Below are 21,872 nucleotides of genomic sequence, written 5' to 3' on the forward strand. Positions count from 1 at the left end.
TCCATTTATCCACATGTTGATTACACTAGAGAACAATGCATCATTTGCTGTATTGTTGGCCTATTTTTATAAATCTTGATGCTCTACTCCCTTTAAGCTTATTAAAGCCATCGTTATCTTTCCTAGCTAGTTCAGCTCAAATCAGAACTGGCCAAACTTTGGAAATATTTTTTTTCTATCTTGGAACAGAATTAAGACTTTGGCCAAAAAGCCAGCCTCTGTAATTTGTCCATGGGGCTGTGCCTTCATTAGTGTGGGAATGAAGAGGGGATTAAGGCAGAGCAGGAGAGGATTAGAATTAGTGTGGAACATTTCTGCTCCCTCTTCTCCTGACCTTTCTCTCACCCCAACAGGCTCTGGAGAGAGGAGAGGAAAGGTATTCAGAAGCCCAGATTATCCGTTAGAAAGCCACATGTTGTAGTATTTTAAAGCTATTCATTTAAGGGCATTTATTTGAAAATAAAATTTAATGCTAAAAAAAAGTACTATGTCATGCCTGTGTACTATTCTAAATGTTGATTTGCAGTGTTCTTACACCTCAAATGAGTTACAGACATAAGAATCAGTGTTGCCGGAAAAGTGAAGGAATGGATACATTGCCATAAATGGGATTACAGAATGTAGCAGAATTGTATGAATTGCTGACTTTGGAAAAACAGGATCATAGGTCCAAAGATAGCTTATTTATTGCTTAACAAAGAAGATATTTTTAATGCTTAGCAAAAATCATGGCTATTTTAAAGAAAAGGTTGAGCCCTGGACCATATTCTTTGTACTAAACCATGTTATTCTTTCGCCTGAGGACCAGGTCAGTTGAAATTTCCTCGTTCTAATTTTTTTTTCAGTATTCTTTTTGCTTATTGAACAAAGCACATGCCAGCAACCTGGCCCACTGAGTGCCACGGACAACTTTCCGAACAGACACAATAGGAGTATTGTGTAGAGGCGAGCAGGAGTGCGCGGTAAGGAATGAAAGGCGTAACCTCGAGTGTCAGAAAGGAAGAATGTAAGCTCACGAGCTGATGCCATTGTGGCCAGAGAGGATCAAAGTGAGAAAAGGCTCTCATGACAAGGTGCTGGGGGCTGTGTCTGCAGGAGATGACAATTGATCCTGAAGCCCCTAGGACTTTGGAAATTCTGTGCCTTCAGTGAAAAAGCATTAACATCCCAATGAACAGTCTTGAAATGTAAAAAAAGTTTGTGTTAGCAAAAGTGGGTAGAAAAACAGTCTCTGGCGAGAAACTGAAGTAAACTGCCATAGTGCTCATAGAATGACTGTTTGTGCCACTTACATGGTGCCGACATCCTCAGGATAAGACATTCTTGTGGCTGGGTACCTGTGGCTCAAGCAGCTAAGGCGCTAGGCACATGCACCTGAGCTGGCAGGTTCAAATCCAGCCTGGACCCACCAAACAACAATGCCAACTACAACCAAAAAGTAGCTGGGTGTTGTGGCGGGCACCTGTAGTTCCAGCTACTTGAGAGGCTGAGGCAAGAGAATCACTTGAGCCTAAGAGTCTGAGGTTCCTGTGATCTATGATGCCAAGGAACTCTACTGAGGGTGACAAAATGAGACTCTGACTCCAAAAAAACAAAACAAAACAAAACAAAAAGAAGAAAGAAAGAAAATCTGCAGACATGGATTTATTACCAGCAAACCGAAAACAATAAGCATAATGGCGAATGGGGCAGCATGAACAAAAGGTAGATTGAGTCACTTCACATGAAAAGTGTGAAGCAACAGAGTTAAAGTGTTCAGAGTTCCTTGTGTTATACAGAAGAAGAATATAGGTATTAATTAAACTTAAATTCCATTAAGTTGAATATGCTTATTAAAATGCAAGGGTAACTATTAAAAGAATAGAAATAGAATATGACTTCCAATGCCACAGGAGGAAATGGTATCTATAGAGACCCTGACCAGTCTACAGCAGGTAGGAAAGAAGTGAAAAGAAGTGTGTGTTTATAAAAATTATAACCAAAGAGAAGTTAATTGATGACTCCATACTGAACCTCAGAGTCAAAGCATTCTCTAATAGGCATACTCTTACTTGACAATGTGAATGTTACTTTCTTGGCATTATTATTATTATTATTGTTGCTTAATATTTCGATGCAGCAATTGTCTGATTTCTTTTCTGAATGTATTTCACTTCATTTGTTCTTTATGCGATTTTTGTTTCTAGTCCTTATGTTAAACATTGTTACTGTTATTAAATTTTAAGCCTTCTTAATTTTGTGAAGGCAAAAAGTGGAAACCAAATAAATGCATGTATATGTAAAGAAAAGAAATTATAACCAAAGTAAGAAAGAAGTGAATAAAGATATATAAGTAATTATAATATTTATAAATGTATTAAACACAGATAAAAGACAGATTCTTGACCATCCACTTATGTGTTGTCTACCTAATAAAGTCCCAAAACATAACGATATGGAAAGTTTGGAAGTAAAGGAGTATATACACGCATAACCAACAGAGGATTATCTATCATTTATAAAAATTCTTTCAAATCAGTAAGATAAAAATGAAAATCTCAAAAGAAAAATGGGCACAGAATATAAGCAGGCAATTCACAGAAGAAGAAACCAGAATGGCCACCAGACGTATACAACTGCCCTAGTAATCAGGGAACCACAAAACAAAGCAAAGAGGTATCATTTTACAGTCATCACCTTGGCGGAAAGGACATATGGCTGATAACACCAGGTTTGTTGGTAAAGATATGGGAGAACGGAATATAAAATACACTATTGGCACAAGAGTAACTTGGCAAAACATTTTGTGGGACAGTATAATAATATCTAGTAAAACTGAATACATACAAACATATTACCACATATTAGAGCAACTCTCATGTGCATAGATAAGGATATCAGAGTGTTTATAGGGAAAGACTGAAAGTGACATTAAAAAAGCCAGTTGTAAAAGACTATATTATGTAATATATCTTATATGACAAGAAGTTATATGTAGCTATATCTGCTCATATAGTTTTAAGTACATGCTTATAAGTAAAAGCTTTAAATGTACCCATGAAGGATACACTGGAAAACCTTCCGACTTCCCAACTTCAGGACAGTGCTCACCTTCAGGCAGAAAGTAAAGGTAATCTGCAAGGAAGGTGGGCAGACTTTAATGAAACATTTCTTTTAAAAAAAATTGTCAAATATGGCAAAATGTTAACAAAAGTTACACAGACAACTATTATACCGGTACATTTCTTTAATGTTTGAAATGTTTTATAATTAAGAGTTTAACATGATGTAACTAATGCAATGTACTCAGAGACATAGATGCCAACAATCACCACAAAAACAGCCAGTAAAATAGAAAGTCAAGGTAAAGTGTCGAAAGAGTAACAATTTTGAAGAGTCATGACATTGCTAAGGTGAAGCATTAATAGAAGTGTAAACGTGACCAGGATTATATACCCAAGGTTTTCTATTTCTTTAGAAAAAAATTAATGTTTAACTCAATGTGATGCACTTGGGAGTGTGGAGTACAGTGAAACACTCTGTACCCGTCCATGCAGCTAAGCCCAAATTAGAGTCAGGCAGCTTGGAAAGTTCATGACTTTCAGGGCCTGGAATTCTCCCCTCTGCAATGTATTAGCATTATTTTCCCATCTGAGCCCCCTTGGGCAGCGCCAGTAATAACCAGGGGTGTTTCTTAGAGGTTAGGGCCCAACCCTCCCTGAGCTCCCAGGAAAACCTCCCCCTCTCCTTTCAGTGTGGGGTTTGTAAACCTCACCAGGATTCTTGCGCTGTGGAGGCTGATTTCCCCGTGTAGTTCACGTTCTGGCCAGGCACATCCAGCTCGTGCTGAAAAACAAACACAGGCTTTATCTCCAAGGCCTGAAGTCACCTAGGAACTGGCCAAGGAGGCCAACAGACCTGTGCCTCTGAGCCCTGTGCCTTTTAGCTCCCAGGCCCGGACTGCTCAGGCGCAGACAGAACCTGCTGCAGGCAGGGTATTGAACGGGGCCCAGTGTTCTGGTAAAATCATAGGAAGGTGGTGAGCCTGAGCTGAGTCAGATGCAAAGTGAAGTGTATTTGAGGCACATTTTAAAGGTCTGTTTAAAATCCAGCAAAGAGATGATTTTAAAATCTGCTTCAGGACTGGACCATTGTTTTACCATAGCCATTTTGTTCAACAGTATTTCCAGAACACACAGCGTATCTAAGCCCCCCTTTGCTTTCAATGAGTTAAATCACCAACTCTCATGACTCACAGGGTAAAACGTTACAGAGAGATGCTCCTCGTGTCCCAGTCCCACTCCAGCTTCCAGACGCAGATCACATTCCCCCTCTGGTTGGGACCCTTCTCCCTGGACTCTCCTCTTCTTCAACAGACTCCAACATTTACCAGCAGTGGGGAAGTACAGAGTGTGTGGCTTTGCACTGGGCAGCCCTGGACCTTAACTCCAATCTCAGTTTACTCGCTGTAGAATCTCAGGCACTTCATTTAACCTCTCGGGACTTCAGTTTCCTCATCTGAAAATCAGGGAGGTAAAAATACCCAGCTCACAGAGATGCTGTGGGGATTAAATGAGATTTTCTTGGGCATCGTGGGCTCTGCTCTGTCTGAAGCTTGGCCTGGAGTAATCCTGAATTCATCAGTGTTGTTACTGGCATTCTTCTTGTTATCCTTCCTATTATTATTATTATTATTATTTTGTCCTTCATATCTCTGTTCCAAGTTGAATGTGATTATTTTGAACTTAGAGAAAAACTTTAATTTTTCCCCTACTGGTGTTGATTTGAAATGTTTTGCTTTATTTACAATAAAATAGCTTTCCTTGAGTAACTGTGCCCTGTGCCTTACATTTCCTTTTTTCAAACAGCTTAAGAACAAAATAATGCCAAACGTTGAAGTCAGGTGCATTCAGGAGTCAAGCATTTTCAGTCTTAAGCTCCTCTGTTACCCAAGCCACCAAGCCACTGATGACCTATGCAGGCTTCCGAGGGTTGTCTGTTGACTCTTTGAGGCACTGGTGTAGGTGTTACGGTCGGCTGTTAGGGAGTCGTAAATAGAAACTGTGGTCACATCGTGGGAGGTGAACTGCTAGTAGGAAAGGCCCCCAGAAAAGCCAGGGCAGTGGTAAGTTAAGTTCCTTCCATTTGGATGTTGCCAGAAGGATGAGCCTGAGGACAAAGAGCATTCTTTTATGTCATTACTCAACTTCAAGCATTAACAAATTTAAGCACACAGTAGGTGCTTACTACTCACTGAGGGGTAAGTGTGACAACGATTCACAATAGTCAAGCGCTCCCTCCTCCGCCCTTTCCCAAAAGCCTTATAAATAAATGTTCACACACCTTGAAACGTGTTCTTGTATTTATTATTTTAAATTATTATCCAAAGAAAAATTTCTGGTTATATATACTTTAAATATGATGCAGCATAATTCCTGAGAAAAATAAATGTAATTTTGTAAATCAAGAAGAACTGATTTTCTAAAGCAAATTTTAATGTATCAAGATTCCAGATGTCAGTACCCCATGGGGAGATGTCATTGTTTTGTATTTCTAAATCTCATACACAATTACTAAAACTTTTACAACATAACCACAGTGACTCTGGCATCCCCTGGCACTGAAAACTGGAGGCTGCAAGCCTCTGCCAGGATTGGGGGACACCGTCATGGTCCCCAGGATCTCAGCATGGGTCAGCTGCCACTAGCTTAACCCTCAAGGGAATTTGTCTCTGGCAAAGGTTTACCTGCTGCCCCATGCGTGGCCCGGCCCACGGGAGTCCTGCAATCTGACAGAATGGTGGAGGGCCAATGATTACACAGAATACCATAGGGCTGGAGTGTCCGAGGGATGAAATTCTTTATGATTATAATGGATATAGTGTCATGGAAACATATCACTAATCTCTTTTATCTTTCTGTGGACATAGCCTTTTTCAAAATCCACATTCTCATCTACCTGCTGGGGGATAGGTGTTGGAGTAGACAATAAAGAATTTTTGAATAGTAATTTTGAGTCTCTAGTGAGGCAACATGAGGAACAAACCAGGATTTATATGCTTATGCTCCTGGTAACACAGTAAACCTAGGTCTGGTGAACTTGAACGTGGAGATTGTTAGAAACCAGAGAGAATTCAGACTGGGACCTAAGGGAAGTTCATGTAAGGCAGGGAGAAAAAGCACCAGGAGGATATTACCTTCCAGTTAGGAGAGTGAGAGGGAGGGAGAAGTGGGGCACGCAGCAGGCCACGGTCCATGGTTACTACCCCTACCCTTGGGGGTGAAATTCAAAGGAAAGGCTGCCAGAGGTCAGCCAGGGGACCCGGGAGCCAGAGGCCTGCATGAGTGGTTCAAGTGTCCAGGGAAGCTCCATGCTCAGCTCAGGCCACAGCCAGCTCATGTCAGGGAGGGTCAGCATAATGTTTCCTTGGGGCTCAACTGGCTGTTGCCCTTTGGGCCCCTTTGGAGACCCATAGACTACACCCAAGTAGCCACCAATGCCTCACAAAAACAGTGAATAAAACCTGCCCTGCCACCTCACAGGACTCTGACTTCTTCCTCCCGTGTTAGAGGTTCAGGGACAGTAGAGCCAAAGAGTGGTACAAGGAACTGAACGCGCGGGTCTGGGAGCCCCCCTCTTCCTCCAGACTGCCCTTCTCTAGCCACCACGTTTTGTGTGTGTCATCTCAGATGACAGCAGCGGACGCAGGGAGCAGGTTAGACAGACTGACCCTATACCTGAAAGAGAATGAGTCATCTACATGGACCAGTGAAACCAAGACACAGACATCCTGTTAATCGGCAAGTTGCAGTTCACTGTACTCTGCCCCAGGATGGCGGGCAGAGGGACACAGACTGGCTGGCTGGTACACAGTAAACTACATTTCCTTTGCATCTATGTCCGTGGTTCTCAACCTTCCTTATGCCGCAACCCTTTAATACAGTTCCTCATGTCGTGGTGACCCCCCAACCATAAAATTATTTTCATTGCTAACTCTCAGGTGATTGATATAACCTTTGCTGTGCACTAATAGAGGTGAGGGGTCCTAAGAGTCCAGGCCAGGGGTCCTCAAACTTTTTAAACAGGGGGCCAGTTCATTGTCCCTCAGACCATTGGAGGGCCGGACTGTGGGCCCCGGGACGAGTCAGCTGCTAAGTAGGACAGGCATCAGTGGCAAAGACACCTGGCGAGCCGGATAAATGTCCTAGGTGGGCCACATGTGGCACATGGGCCATAGTTTGAGGACTCCTGGTCCAGGCTATAGTCCCAGGGCTGGTCTGTGAGGGAGAAAAATATTAGCTAGGCCAGGCCTGAGGGAAGAAAGCTTTTCTTGGTGGACCCAGGGGTCCATTTGGCCTAAGATTAAACTTTATATACATAGATGCATAACACCACTGATTGAGTAAAAAGAACATTAAAGCCCTTTTAAACTTGTGGTCCCATTAAACTTACAGTATATGATGAATTAAGGATTTTTAAAATAAATCCAGCAATATCTTGTGACTAGCACAATTAAATTGCATTACAAAAAGGGTTAAGATGCCAATTCTTTAAATGTAAACATTTATTTTTTCCCACCGTCCCCCTTACATTTAAAGTATATTATAATTAGTGTACTCTTATTTTAGTTTTTCTTTTTTAAAATACCAGAAATCTCAAAAACCTGAAAGCCAGCAAGGCCCCATCTGAGATGTTCTGATGCCAGTCCTTGGGCATAAACCCACGTAGTGCTGCTGGTAGTTCTGTCATCTCTCTGCGTTTTGTACCCTGTCCCCTCTCACATTCACCCCATCCCCATGCTCAGCAATATTTTTCAGGGCTAACTCTTTCCTCCAGACCCCACCCAGGCATCACATCCTCCCAGGAAGCTTCTTGTGTCCCTCTGTCTCATTTGGTGGCTATCCTCTGGGTTTTCATAGAGTCTGTCGTGTCCGGACGCAGTCGCTCATGCCTGTAACCCTAGAATTCTGGGAGGCTGAGGCAGGTAGATTGCTTGAGCTCAGGAGGTTGAGACCAACCTAAGTAAGAGTGACCCTGTCTCTAATAAAAAAAGGTACAAAAAATTAGCCTTGCATTGTGGCGGGTGCCTGTAGTCCCAGCTCCTCTGGAGGCAGAGGCAAGAGGATGGCTTAAGCCCAGAAGTTTGAGGTCGCTGTGAGCTATAACGCCACCACCACACCCTAGCTTAGGGAACAGGGTGAGACTGTCTCAGGAACACAGAAAAACTGTGACCGTGCCTGTCAGATTCTTTGCCCTCATCTATCTCCCCACTCTAGTGTAAATTCCTTGAGAGCCAGCGCCATCCATCTTGCCCTCTGTGCATTCCCAGGGTTTATCATAAGGCCTGGTGGGTGGAGACGTCCTGGCCCTTACAGCAAGGTTCTGGAAACGCCAGTTTCCTAGCTGTGCCTCTCCTCAGAGTGACAGGAGCCCTGTTTCACAGGGTGGGTTCCGTTCTAAGTCCATGCGTCCAAGTCTCACTCAGCAGACAGCGCACCCACGAGAGAGAGATGTTAATACTGTTCATTTGCACGTCAGGACTCTGATTTCTTCCTCCTGTGTTAGAGGTTCAGGGACAAAATAAAGCCAGGTAGAAGATTATCATGGGAGTGAGAACATGGAAATGCTTGCACTGTGGAAAGAGACGGTGAGAAGTGCTTTGTCTCAGGCTGCCCGTGGAGCATGGATTTGCCGGGTCTGATGCTGGCCCTCTGGATCACGAGGCTGTGCTGGTCACCCGGCCCTGCCAGACTCAGCCTTTGTTTTCATAACACCCGGTGGCTGTGTCTGAGTTTCCCCGTGCACTTCTGCATGCATGCCTTTTAAAAACAAAACTAAGCGCATGCATGCTTTTTGAAAACTAAACTTTTTCCCCATTCCCATTCAGGTGACCAGCCCTTTCGCAATCCAGTAAAAAAAAAAAAAAAGTGCTGAGAAACAATGTACCATAAGAACAAGACTGAGTCTTGTGAAAAGTGAGAAGTGAGGAGAATAATTTGCGACTGCCCGGAAGACATTAATTAGTAGTCTACTTCCGTAGATTCTGCAATAGCATTCTGAACTTCACCCAAACGACCATCACTGGCCTTAACGTCTGGAGGAGTTCTATGCAGAGTCCATAAATCTCAGCTGGCGTTAGCTGGCACTGTGAGGGATTGAGATCATTGGCTGATGAGACCTGCACTGGGAACAGACATGTTAACTAGATCAATTAATTCACTGGTGAAATTAATTACCTAACATTTATCTAATTAGCCAACACTTTCACCTGTCACAGGTAGAGGTAAATGCCAGATTGAAATTTGGTGGTCTTCTCCATTTTACCCTAAAAATAAATTGAGAGATATGGATTGGAATACCAAATAAAGGATGCAGGTCCCTGCGGTAGTACGTGGGCATATCCAGTCTCAAAATTGCCCATGGTCGCTGGGAAAGAGCAGCAGGTAGACCAGCCTGAGACAAATCATGATAGAAGAGACACCTGTGTTGTTATAAACCAACAACGGGAACAACAGCCCCAGTGTACAAGGGCAACACGTATATTCGGGATTATTTTGCCTTGGAGTTGTCATTAGCTTTTCCGAGATAAGTGTCCTCAGGGATTTGGGGCTATCTTAGGCAAAGTTATAAATGCATCGTTTGTGGTGGCAACAGCAAGATGTAGGCTCCCCTGACTTCTCAACACACAGTTCCCTATCCCTATTCCTTTTCCTTCCCATTCTGTAAACTTTGCTGGCTGGCCAAGGTGGACCATGGGAGGCCAGCACAAAACCCAAAGCGTTTGCCTAGAGTGACTATCACCAGGAAAAGGAGCATCTTCTAACTTGTAGACCCCATTTAAGGTATGAGTATTTGATTCTCAGCCACTATGTACATTTTTAAAGAGAAATCCAAGTACATTGTGAAATGCCTTGTATCTACTACAGTTTGGCATTTATAAATATTTTTTGTTCTAATTTGTTTAAAAGCCAGGAGACTAATGTTCTCGAAGCTTTCACCAGCATAGAACTTCATCTGGTTGCCATGGGAGCGGAAGGAAAAAAAAGCAGGGTGAAGTTCCTCTAAAAGCCTTCTAGATTTTTCCTCTCAGTCTGGCACAGTGGCTCAGGCCTGGCATAGTGGCACGGACCAAGCTACTTGGGAGGCTGAGGCAGGAGGATCCCTTGAGCCCAGGAGTTATGGGCTGCAGTGAGCTATGATAACCTTGTCTCCAAAAAACGTCCCTCCCAAAAGTGAAAAGTGAGAAGCATTAGCAGAAGTAGTAAATCCATGGATTTCTCAGCAGAGACTTTTTTCTGAAAATATCAGACTATATTTCATTATTCTACGTGGATTGACACCTCGTCCAATGGATTTTACAGGCAGCTGAGGGTTTTAGTAAAGGAATAGGCCCCGGTAGACAAATTTTGTTTAATTTTCAGTCCTTTCGTGTGAATTTGATGGGCAAAGTTCAGCTGAAGGGGCATTCTGAGGTCCTGACTTTGGGTGTTTTCCTAACTTGTGATCTCAAAGAATGAAAACAAGTTGGTGAGGGGCGGGATGGGGATGGGAAAATGAAATGTTTGAGAACTGAAAGTTCTCCTGTGCGCTGGACCTGGTGGTGGTGTTCTGGAAACCAAAAGAGGACCTGCATCCATATGCAGTTGTATCAAAGCAAATAAGTCTGTTTGCAACATCAGATCTGAGTTGGGATTAAGGTCAGGTGTAAGGGAAGGTGCTCTGGTCAACAGTTAACAAGCTAACCAACCTGGTTAAAGAGAGAGGATGCCACTCCTTCTACAGGAGCCTATCTTCTTAGGGAAGGGCTGCTCTGAGAGTTGGGCTGTAGTATAAAAGGCTGTGTCAGGGAGGGGAATTTCAAGTTGATAGGAGTTCAAAATCCGAAGGAGAAGTTCCATTAGCAATTTAGGAAGAAGACATAAATTTTAAGGGAGGTTTTCATTCTAACTTAGAGCTAAGCTATTATGATAATATCCATAATTTAATAGCAAATCACAATATTTCTATTCCCTGACATAAGCATACAAGCGACTGTCCACATAGTGCAAAGTATGGCCTCCGTCCTACCTGCTTCCAATAGCTGCATGAGAGCTGACAGGAAGGCATACGTTGGGTGAGTAATTCTGACTTTATTGTTTTGATCAGACAGATGTTCTTTGGATTTTATATTAAATAATCAGATGATGGGCCTCTACAGTTATGCAAACTTCTTTAACGTAGGTATTATCTAGTTGGAATATAGCTCATAATACAAAACAATATAAGAACAATGCAAATTTTCTTCCTAAGGATATTTTTATTCCTTGGTTTGGGAGCACAGGGAGTTGACTCATCCAACAAAGTATGGCAAAAGAAGTCACAAAAGATACATAAAAATTAGCAGGAGTTACAAATTTGTTTCAGGAGTAAACAAACTCAAAGTTCAGCCTAGGAGTCACTATGCTGTTCAATCTTTAATTCCAGAATCATGGGCTCTATCAGAGAAATAATTACAGAGGCTTCTCAGTGCCTGAGGGAAATTTAACTGTGTTGCAGCATATTATGGAGTGATTTCATGCACTTTGTGATGGACTTTATATAGAATTTACTTCTAAAATACCAGGATGTTATTCATCTCAGAGGTCAACATTAATCTGCCAAAGCTACCTGCAAATCTAGCTCCAATTTCTGCCCCAGGTTAACAGTACACAACAGAGCATTAATCTTCATGAGGCATAAGGAATTTTTGTGAGTTCCCTCTGATTTGTGGAGAGCTGTGTTTCATGTCTTTCTTTGAGTCTCCATCATATCAGCATTTCAGAAGCATTCCACTGACCCCTCTCAGACAGAGGAAGCCTCCTGGCATGTTCACTTCTCCAGGGAAACCAAGGGGACAGAGAAAAGAAAAAACTTATATGAAGATAATGGTAAATGGAAAGACTTCTCAGCCAGCATTTTTCTTTGGTTATCAATATTTAATATTGGCCATGCTAGATAATTGGTCATGATTTGCTAAAAGACTTGACTTTATTCCATGTGTTAGGAAAAGGAAAAGAAATGCAAAAACAAAAAACTTTGAGGAGAAAACAGTACATGCAAGTCTGTTTAGTAAAAACTGTATATTTTGGAAAGATCAAAGTACCGTAGAACCTCTGTAAGTTGACCACCCAAAGGACTGTAACAAGCTGGTCCACATAGGGAGGTGGAACTAGGCCTGCTGTACTGATAGGTATATGTGGTGCATATCCAGTCTATGAAAATTAGGCTAACTTAAGGAGGTGATCAAGGTAGGGAGGTGGTCAACTGTGGGGGTTCCCCTGTATTATAATAGCCATATTCATACTGGGTTGAAGTTGGTAACAAGCTTACTCTTTGGTCACTGGCAGAACGATCACTTTAGAAGTGCTTCTTGAGCTTAATGGGACAAAAATCTTTAGACATTCTCATCAATTTTCTAAGAAATCATTAGACGTGGGAACAGACCATCAAGGAAAATGAAAGAGTATCTCCTAATAAATTAATAGGAGTACTATAACTAAGACAAGAGTATATAATTAATGGTTATGCTAGTTTGAGAATTTCTTCTTAAAGATGGGAAAGTTGGAATAGATCCGTGATTTTAAAAACACCAAGGCCCAGGCCTCCCTGACAAACTCAATGAGAATTTCTAGGGATAGGGTCCATGTAACAGTACTTGTTAAGGTCCTCTGGTGATTCTGACATGTCGTGAGAGTTTAGAATCTCTGGGGTAGATGAATGAGACTCTTTCATGGAGTCATGATTCATAGATTGAGTTGGGAAGCTAAAGAAAAATCAGAGATCATGAATAGTAGTCTTGGCAGAGTGAAACAGAAAGGGCAATAGAATGGGTGGGGGGAGTGGATGGCCGTGTTCCTCAAACTTTAATGTGCATGTGAATCTCACAGTTAAAATGCAGACTTTGATTCGGTAGGATTAGAGTGGAACCTGAGATTTTGCATTTCTAATAAGTTCGCCAGTGTTGCCCACACTTGGTGTCTAACAAGCGACCATGGATAAGTGTCCTCTTGCCTCTCACAGGAGAAGAAAGGAGGTGTCTTATTGCTTAGAGATTTGGAGGCTTGTTCTGAACTGGTAAAGCGTGCTAACACCATGGAATACTTTATTTTTGAAACTGGGTGTAAACTATTAACTAATTAAGAATCTGTCACTGTAAATAGTTTTGAAGAGGAAATTAAACTGTTCCACTGTATGAGCAGTTAAATTTACTTCGATTGTTAAGACTTAGGAATTAAAAAAAGGATGTGTAAGGTAGCTTGCATCAGGGAATTCAGAATCTGTCTCGGGAAGAGGAAAATTAATTATATTACAATGTAAAATGCTATCTGTCAGCATGAAATAAATGCTTTAAGAGTGCAGTGAGGACAGATGTTAATACTGACCAAGGAGAGAAAATGCTTGGAAAAGTCTCTATGGGGGAGGTGACGTTCGAAATACACTCTGAAGAATGAGGAGGATTTTGATAGGTGAGAAATGGAAGGGAAAGGAAATAAAGGAATAGTTTATTTTGAAACCAGGTGTAAAACAGAGTGAAACAGAAAGGCCCACAGCAAAGGCCTGAAGCAGGAGGGGTTCTCAAATTTAGCCCATCCTCGATCATCTGGAAGAGTTAAAAAATACTTTCAAAGACCCTAAATTGGTGGGCACCTGCTCACAGGTGTGTTTAAACAAAGTTCTCTGGTGCTTTCCATGAACAAGCAGGTTGTGAGTCCATGGAGAAAGAAAGACTCCAGGCTTGTGAAGATGTTTTGGGGCTTGTGGACAGAAATGTATACGGAGGAAAATGGAAGGAACAAAGGGCCAAGTCCTGGATAGCTCCTGGCAAATATGTCTTAACGCACTGTGGTGTGAGGTAGATAATGTGTTATCACTGTAATTAAAGTGGTATGTGATTATTACCACACTAACCAACTGCTGTGCATGATGTGCTTCATAAATATGAATTAAGATCATTCCTACAGCAGCAGGGACTCACTGTCTTGCATTTAGTGGTTTTAGGGAGAGAGAGGAAGGCATGGGGTCTAGCTAGCACTGCTTTGATGGGGCCTGGGCCAGGGCAGCGTACTCAGGATGGCTAGTGAACGCTTGGTGGCAGTACCCCTCAAGGTGAGGTCCGCATGCCAGCAACCTCAGCACCAACAAAGAACTTGTTAGAAGTGCCAATTCTGACATACACGCCCTACCTGCTGTGTCAGAATTTCTGAAAAAGGAGTCCTTGAAGCGACCAGGGGATTCTTACACATGCTAACTTTGAGAAGCATTGGTCTCAGGGGCTGAACGAGATGACCAGACCCAGATTACATACATGCATTCAACACAGACGTACACAAATCCCCAAGGAAAGTGGGAAAGGAAGCAAAGAAGTGAGCAGAGAGCATAGTGATAGCCGTGAGAACTGTCCCCTTGGCGGGGCACACGGGATGGCCTTGGGAGCCCAGGCTGCCTGCCCGCACTGGAGGCAGTGCTCCTGCAGGAGAGGGCGGGGAGGCAGACTGGCAGTGGAGACGTGGCTTGATGGGACGGTATGGGCCAGGCTGCGACTGGGATGTCACCCCCAGGGGGAGTGGGAGTGAACGGGCAGCTAGTGAACCCCATTGGGCATGAGGAGATGGGCTGACACCAGGGAAGGTTCTGAGGCCTTCTGCAGGGTCCTTTCTTTGTGGCAGGCTTGTCTTTCCCTCGGCTCCTCAGTACTCTCCTACGCTCTCTCCATGCGTCAGGTGGGAGAATGTCGCCGGACAAGGGGAGCTCCTACTGCGAAGTGTCTAAGCTTCTGTGTTGAAGTCCTATCCACTTTCATCCAGTAACTTTGCATTCTGTGGTTTCACGTGTTTACTAACATTAGGCCTCTTGCTTCATCTCTCCCTTCCTTGGCGTTCCTTTGCCTCACTTCTTCGAGCTTTTCCTAGAGCATCCATCTCTCCACCCACACTAAATCCGGTTTCTCCAGAACTATGGGCTGGTCATTCTTTTTTCGCCCCTATTGTGTCCACATTCCGTCTCTCTCGGTCCCTGTTCATCTCTCTGCTTCCACCCATCATCCTGCTGCATCTACTCACATAAAACAGAGAAAGCAGACGTCCGTCAGGGTCAGACTGTTCTGTAATCTGAAATGACAGGTTGTAAAATCTCACACCAGTCTATCAACTCCCGTAAGCCTCGGCTTCTTCACGTGCACGTCAAATTGTTAAGAGTACTAGCTAACAAGACTGTTTACGGGATTGAGTTAGTGTATTTATTACATGCCATTTTCATGCCACTCTTCAGTTTTCATTTTTCTTTTGTTTTCATTTTTCACTCTGTCATCCCGGCTAGAGCACAGTGGCCTTGTCATAATAGCTCACTGCAACACCAAACTCCTGGCTGGGCTCAAGCAATCCTCCTGCCTCAGCCTCCCAAGTAGCTTGGACTACATGCCCCCACCACAACACAAGGTTAATTCTTCTACTTTTAATACAGATGGGGGTCTCACTCTTACTCAGGCTAGTCTTGAACTCCTGAGCTCAAGTGATTCTCCTTTCTCAGCCTCCCAGAGTGCCAAGATTGCAGGACCGAGCTACCCTGCCTGACCCATTATGCAGTTTTCATGCTTAGTGCTATATGTGGCATGTAGGAAGCATACAGCAAATGTTAGCAATTGTTATTGTCATTACCAGACCTCACGGCTTCTCAACAGATCATTTAACCTTGAAGGAAGGTTTGTGTCCAGTATTTGAGCCAGCAATATTTATAGGTGTTAACGGATACCCTTTCTCTTTTGTGGGTTTTTCCCCAAAATTGCTTTATATCCTCTTAAGGAGTTTTTTGTTTGTTTGTTTGTTTTTCCAGAAAAGGTTTTGTTCATGTCAAAAATCCTCACCTGGATTCTATGGAAGAAGACATTCTTTATCACCTGGATTTAGGAACAAAAACACACGACCTACCAGCAATGTTTGGAGATGTAAAGGTAAAAATATTTCTAATTTTAGGAAAAATGATTGAGTTTTCTCTACTAATTTTTTTCTTAATGTCTCAAAATAAACGTTACAAAGTTTGACTAGAGCAGTGGTTTGTGGGTCATGATCCCTTTGTAACAATGAAAATACATCACAGCATTAGGAAGGTTGAGAACCACTGGACTACAAAAATGTTAGAGGTCTCAGCAGGGACTGAAGCCACACTCATTCTCTGAATGCTCACCTCATAAACAATCATCGCTACCTCAAAAAGACATAAAGGTTCCTGAACTAAATCTAATGCAAACATAATGATTTAGCTATTCTGGTCCTGGGGGATAAATATAATTTTATTAACAATACTGCTGGGTATTCAGAATTCATTATAACAGGTTTAGTCCACTTAACTACTATAGCTGAGTTGAGTAATTCTCATTTTATTAAATCATAAAACAATTCAACAAAATTAACAATACAATATTCTTTCATTTCTTGAAAATAACTATTAGCTGATATTTCATATCATTAAGATTTTCATTGCTCGAAGAAATAGTTCATGAGAAAATTTATGGAATACTGCCAGGAAAATTGTACATCTGTGTCATTTATTTAATCTTATGTTCATTATAAAAACAGTTTGTGTTCATTATTTAAAATTGGGAAAATATTTTAAAAAACACAATTTTAAAAAAAATACCCGGTAGTCTTATCTCCTAAATAGACACCATCAACCGATTTTTTTCTTCCAGTGTTTTTAATGATAGATTTAGAAATAGTTGTAATTCATTCATTTTTTCACTTATCTTTATGTCATTCACAGTCTCTTTGAAACCTATAATTTATGGATATCAAGTGGCTGTGCCACACATTACATAGACGGTTCTTTACTTTTAAGTGAGTTTCCATTATAAACAAGACTTGAAGAAATATTTTGGTACCTAAAGATTTTTTTGCATTTAAGTCAATTTTTAAGAATGTTTGTTTTCTAAAAGGCCTATAGCTGTTTACAGTTATACCAGTGGGAACTATGCAGTTTCCATGGGACTTCTTCCATTTCTCTCATAATTATAAGAATGAAAAGATTTGCTATCTTGCTAAACCTTCACATTAGCTCTTTTGGGAGGATTTAGGAGATGTTAACTTCCTGTGCAAAATATAGAAATGGCCTTCAGAGAGATCCAAAAAGGTTAAAATTACACCCTAAAGTGGTAAAACTGAGACTTGGTACAAGTTCTTCCAAGTCCAGTTTCCAGGGTTCTTGCCCACTGCACTAGCGGGACCTTCTGAGTCACTCACAGTAACTCAGAATAGTCCACCATCATTTGATCCCAGCTCTTTCACTTGCCAGTGGGTGAAGAGGAGGGGGAGGAGAGAGGAGGAGGAGGTTAAAAAGAGGGAGAACAACAGAGAGGAGGAAGGATAGGGGAGGAAGAGGGAGGAAAAGGATGGGAGAAGGGAAAGAAGGAGAGAAGGAGGAAAGGGAGGAAGGGAAAATGAGCGGGAATAAATCCATGACGTTCATTGTCAGGAGGTGCTAAGCCAGCGCCTCTGCCTCCCTTCCTCCTGGGGAGTCAGGCATGAGCCTGTGGGGGATTTTTTGGCAGTGGGAGGACCCACCCTTTCCTCACTCCCTCCCAGCTGCTGCTCCGTGCCTTTGTATGGCCTTCTCCCAAACTTTTGCTTTATCTTCTTTTTTTCTTTTAAAATCAGAATATTTTTAATTGGTATTTTCAACATTGATGAAGTTTATCTGAAACTATTTCCTTAAAAGCCAGGTACAACAACTTACTTGCGTGACCTGTCTTCTGACTGCTGTTTTGGGTGTTCATGTTCCAAGTGTCACAGATCAAGGCCTTCCTTAGTATTCATTAACCAGATCTGGGCTGAATCCAACTGTGAGACTGGACGTTCACATCTCCCAGTGACTTGCCCAGGACCCTTATCTGGGGATGTCTCTCATTAATTAAAAGACTCATCACAATTAATAAACTCAGGCACACAAATAGCTAGTAAGTTAGACAGACTTAGCATATGTATTTAAATCAGAAAGTGGTCTGTTATCTGGTCTCTCCTCTACCATTTATGGAGTGCTTACTGTATACCAGACTGCACGGCATGTGCAGAGGTATTCACACTCAGTCCCCACAGCAACTAAGGGAGTTAGTTATTATCTCCATTTTATAATTGAGGGAATGAGGCTCAAATATACAATAAAATATATCTGTGTTTGTCTGTAACAGGCACAGCAGAGCTGGTAAGTAGTAGCTGAGTAGTTTAGGTTTGTCTGATGAAAAAAGTAATGGCTCTTCCTCTGTTCAGAAAACCACCACATTTTGATACTCCAAGTGTTAGTTTCTGGGAAATCTTTAGGATGGACAGCTTCGTTTTGGAGATGAAAATAAAAGGACTCACTCATCTCTCCCTCTCCTTCTCTCTCTCTCTCTCTCTCATACACACACACTCATACATGCACATCTCATCTCTTTTAGAGTCCCAGGCCTTCACCTCTCCACCTGACTGGAGCACTTACTCTCACATGCTTTCACAACCACAATCCAACCCTATAAACTTATTACCCACCTGGTTGTGGAAACTTCAGTAGATTCTCTTTTGGATAAAAAGACTGCCCTGTTTAGAACCTGTTTTGTCCCACCAGAAAGCAACTCTACTGGTAAAGCCATTTTACTGGAAAGGAGGAAAAAGCATGTGTATGTTGGGTGAGGGAGGTGGGGTTGGGTTGAGGAGCAGGCAATGTAGTTCTAAATGATCTGAACTGGCCATTTAACCTGCAACGAAATTTTTTAGAGGCAGCAGGTAAAGTCTGATTTATTTTCATATATGCTTTTCTCAGACACTTGCCTTCCTCCAGCCACACTCTTATCTTTAAATGAGAATATTCTATGTTCAGTTTCTTGACTCTTTTAAATCCCAGGGTAGCAATTGTGGCTAAGAAGAGAGGCATAATCCATCAGTACCTGAAAACTCAGTCCTGCTTCACACAGATGATAATCATTATCAGTAGCTTTATCTTCAAAGGAAAAGAAAACTCAGGGTGCTAAAGTTGAACCCTTTGACTCCGACAATCATTCTTATTTCCTGAATATCCTTACTATGTTTTTGGAGAGTTTCCTAGCTGCTACTGCAAACTCTCAGTGGCTTAGCACAATGTAAGTTTACTTCTTACTCACATTAAGTGCAAAGTGGATGTTCTTGGTTGATGGATGTCTTTCCTCCAACTCGTTATGCCAGGACCCAGGCTCCTTCCACTTTGTTGCTCTATCACCTTCGAGGAGTGACTTGCTAAGTTTGCCTGTGTGCAAATACTTACCTAGCAGAAGAAAGTAGGTGATATAGAGGATTATCAAAAGATCCTTCTTATAGGATGGGTGATTTCCATGGGTACTCAGCACTTCTGCTCACATTCTAAGTAGCTGGAACTCAGACATATGGCCTTGTCTAATTGGAAAGGAGACTGAGAAGTTAAGTTTAGCTGTATATCCAGAAAGAAAGGAAAACAGTTTAAATAAATGGCGAATCAATCTCTTCCCTACTCACTGGACAGAATCAGACAATTAAAAATATGGAGTAGGATCTTTACAAGTTACCTATTCAAACCCAACACCCAAATATGCCTTCTATTTTGATTTTATTTATTTATTTATTTAGACAGAGTCTCACTGTGTTGCCCTGTATAAAGTTGCCATGGCATCATAACTCACAGCAACTTCAAATTCCTAGGCTCAAGCAACCTTCTTGCCTCAGCCTTCTGAGTAGCTGGGACCACAGATGCCACCACAACACCTGGCTAATTTTTCTATACCCTGTAAGGGAGAGGTCTCACTTCTGCTCTGGTTAGTCTCTAATTTCTGAGATCAAGCAATCCACTCGCCTTAGCCTCTCAGAGTGCTAGGATTACAGGCACCCTCGGATCTCTCTCTGGAAATTTCAAGTAACATGAAAAAATCATTACTTTATGAGATTGTGTGTAATATAGTACATTCTGAAGATGTTTATACTTTTTGTTAACATAGAAAATACATAAAATGCAATAGTAATAGAATACTATAACATGGCAAAGGTAAGTCTTTTAAGAGAGTAGGGATATTTGGAAGTGTGTTTGATCTGGCAGTCATTACACAAAGTCCCTGACATGTTTTTGTAATGCCTCTGACTCCTTCTCAATGGATTTCTAACTTTGCTAAAACCATTTTGCTAAAAGGTCATTTTGTTTGTAACATAAATCACAGTGTCCCTTAAGGTCAATGTTGGTTGGTGGCCTTTAGCCATACTTTACTACTTATTACAGCAGCCGGACTGAAAATTGTGTCGAAAAGTGATGTTTAGTAAGCCTGATTTAGGAGTAAGTCTTCAAGAACTAAGCTGCTTCTGTCCATGCATATCATCTTTATGTCTCCGGAAATATTCAGAAAGTCCTGTTGATTGCAGTAACATCTATAGTTCAAAGAAGAATTCAAGCCACAAGCTATTCTCACATCTGTTTTGATTTTATGGTCAATCTGAATAGTTATAATTTACATTCGCTGGCACCATACAATGAAGTTATTTTCAAACCACTGTATTTTTTTTTTAAAGTTCTTATACTTAGATCTTAAGACAAGTCTTAACTATCTATACCAACAGAGAAGAAAATTCCAGAAATAATAATAATAATAAAACCATGGTCTTACCCTCTTTGCTACCCAGCCTTTATGAGTGACTCCATTACAGTTCCCCACTGGAAAAACTCATAAGAAAGCAGAGAAAAGACAATAATAAGGGTTGAAGAGAAGCAGAGGGCCTGGATAAATGACATCCCATAATTGAGATTGAGTGCAATACAGGGGTTATTGTTAAATGGAAAGAGAATACACCATGTAACCGACCACCCAACAGTTATAGTGAATCATTTGTGAACCATACTGCCTACTCTACTACCTCAGCTAGTATTTCCTTATCAGCAGTTCTCAACTTCTGGGTCACGACCCCTTTTTAACAGTGAAAATACATAGCGGCATTAGGAAGGGTGAGAACCACTGCCTTAGACAGATATTCTCTATCCCTGGGGATAGAGGCAGTCATCCTGATCCACATCAGGTACCACCCACTGCCCTTCCCTCACTAGAGGACTTGAACCAGCTTTATTTGTACTACGTTCTCCAATAGAGACACAATTAACCAAGCTCCAAAACAAAGTTCCAAAACAGGGCCAGGAAATTGCTACATGGTATGAGAAATAATAGTTACTATTTGCAGGACACTGAGAAGGTGCCTGAATTGGTGCAGTGTCCTTTGCCATATGTGATCCCATTTTCACCTTATGAAACCCTCTAAAAGGTGCTGTGATTTTCGTATTTTGGAGATGGTCTGAGGCACATAGATTACATCCTTGACAATAAGCAAGTTACTGAATTGGCAATGAGGCTGGGTTTCCCTAACCTCAAGGGACAGTCCTCCCTCTCCGTTTCGAGGCTTCTTCATGCCATGTGCACCCCACCACTCAGCTCAGAGTCCTGGAGGACTTGGTGCCTTCTCCTGGGCCTGAGTGTCTGTGGTTGCCCCCCCCCCCATCCATGCTGACCCCTAGTACCACTCTGCTCTTCTCTCTGGTCCCCACCTCTCCCATCTCTGGTCCCTGTGGCTCATGTAGTCTAACCAGCTGTTGCACATGCAACCACCAGACAATTTTATGATCACCTTTTATTAGATTTGACATCTTTAACTGCAATGCCTATCCTAATTTCAAAGATGTTAAAATGTGAATAAAATAAAAACACAAGCACTGGAGTTGATGAAATACTGCAGTGAGATTCCAAATGTAAAATAAGAAGGTTTCTTCAGGCAGTGCTCATAGCTCAGTGGATAGGGCACCGGCCACATACACCCAGGCTGGTGGGTTTGAACCCAGCCTGGGCCTGCTAAACAACAATGATGACTGCAACA

General features: G+C 41.9%; 1 protein-coding gene across 3 annotated transcripts in view; it reads left to right on the top strand.

The window, feature by feature from the left end:
- Window positions 1-10,844: 10,844 nt before the first annotated feature.
- UPP2 (uridine phosphorylase 2) overlaps window positions 10,845-21,872 on the top strand; it is a 32,312-nt gene continuing 21,284 nt past the window's right edge. For all 3 annotated transcript variants that reach the window (XM_023516817.1, XM_012809002.2, XM_012809003.2), the window contains exons 1-2: window positions 10,845-11,092; window positions 15,826-15,943. In XM_023516817.1, the coding sequence (XP_023372585.1) occupies window positions 11,031-11,092; window positions 15,826-15,943 (180 nt within the window). In that variant the 5' untranslated portion in view covers window positions 10,845-11,030. The remainder of the gene's footprint in view (window positions 11,093-15,825; window positions 15,944-21,872) is intronic.

The sequence above is a fragment of the Otolemur garnettii genome, unplaced genomic scaffold, assembly GCF_000181295.1.
Source record: "Otolemur garnettii isolate 467f Iridium unplaced genomic scaffold, OtoGar3 scaffold00098, whole genome shotgun sequence".
NCBI lineage: Eukaryota > Metazoa > Chordata > Mammalia > Primates > Galagidae > Otolemur > Otolemur garnettii.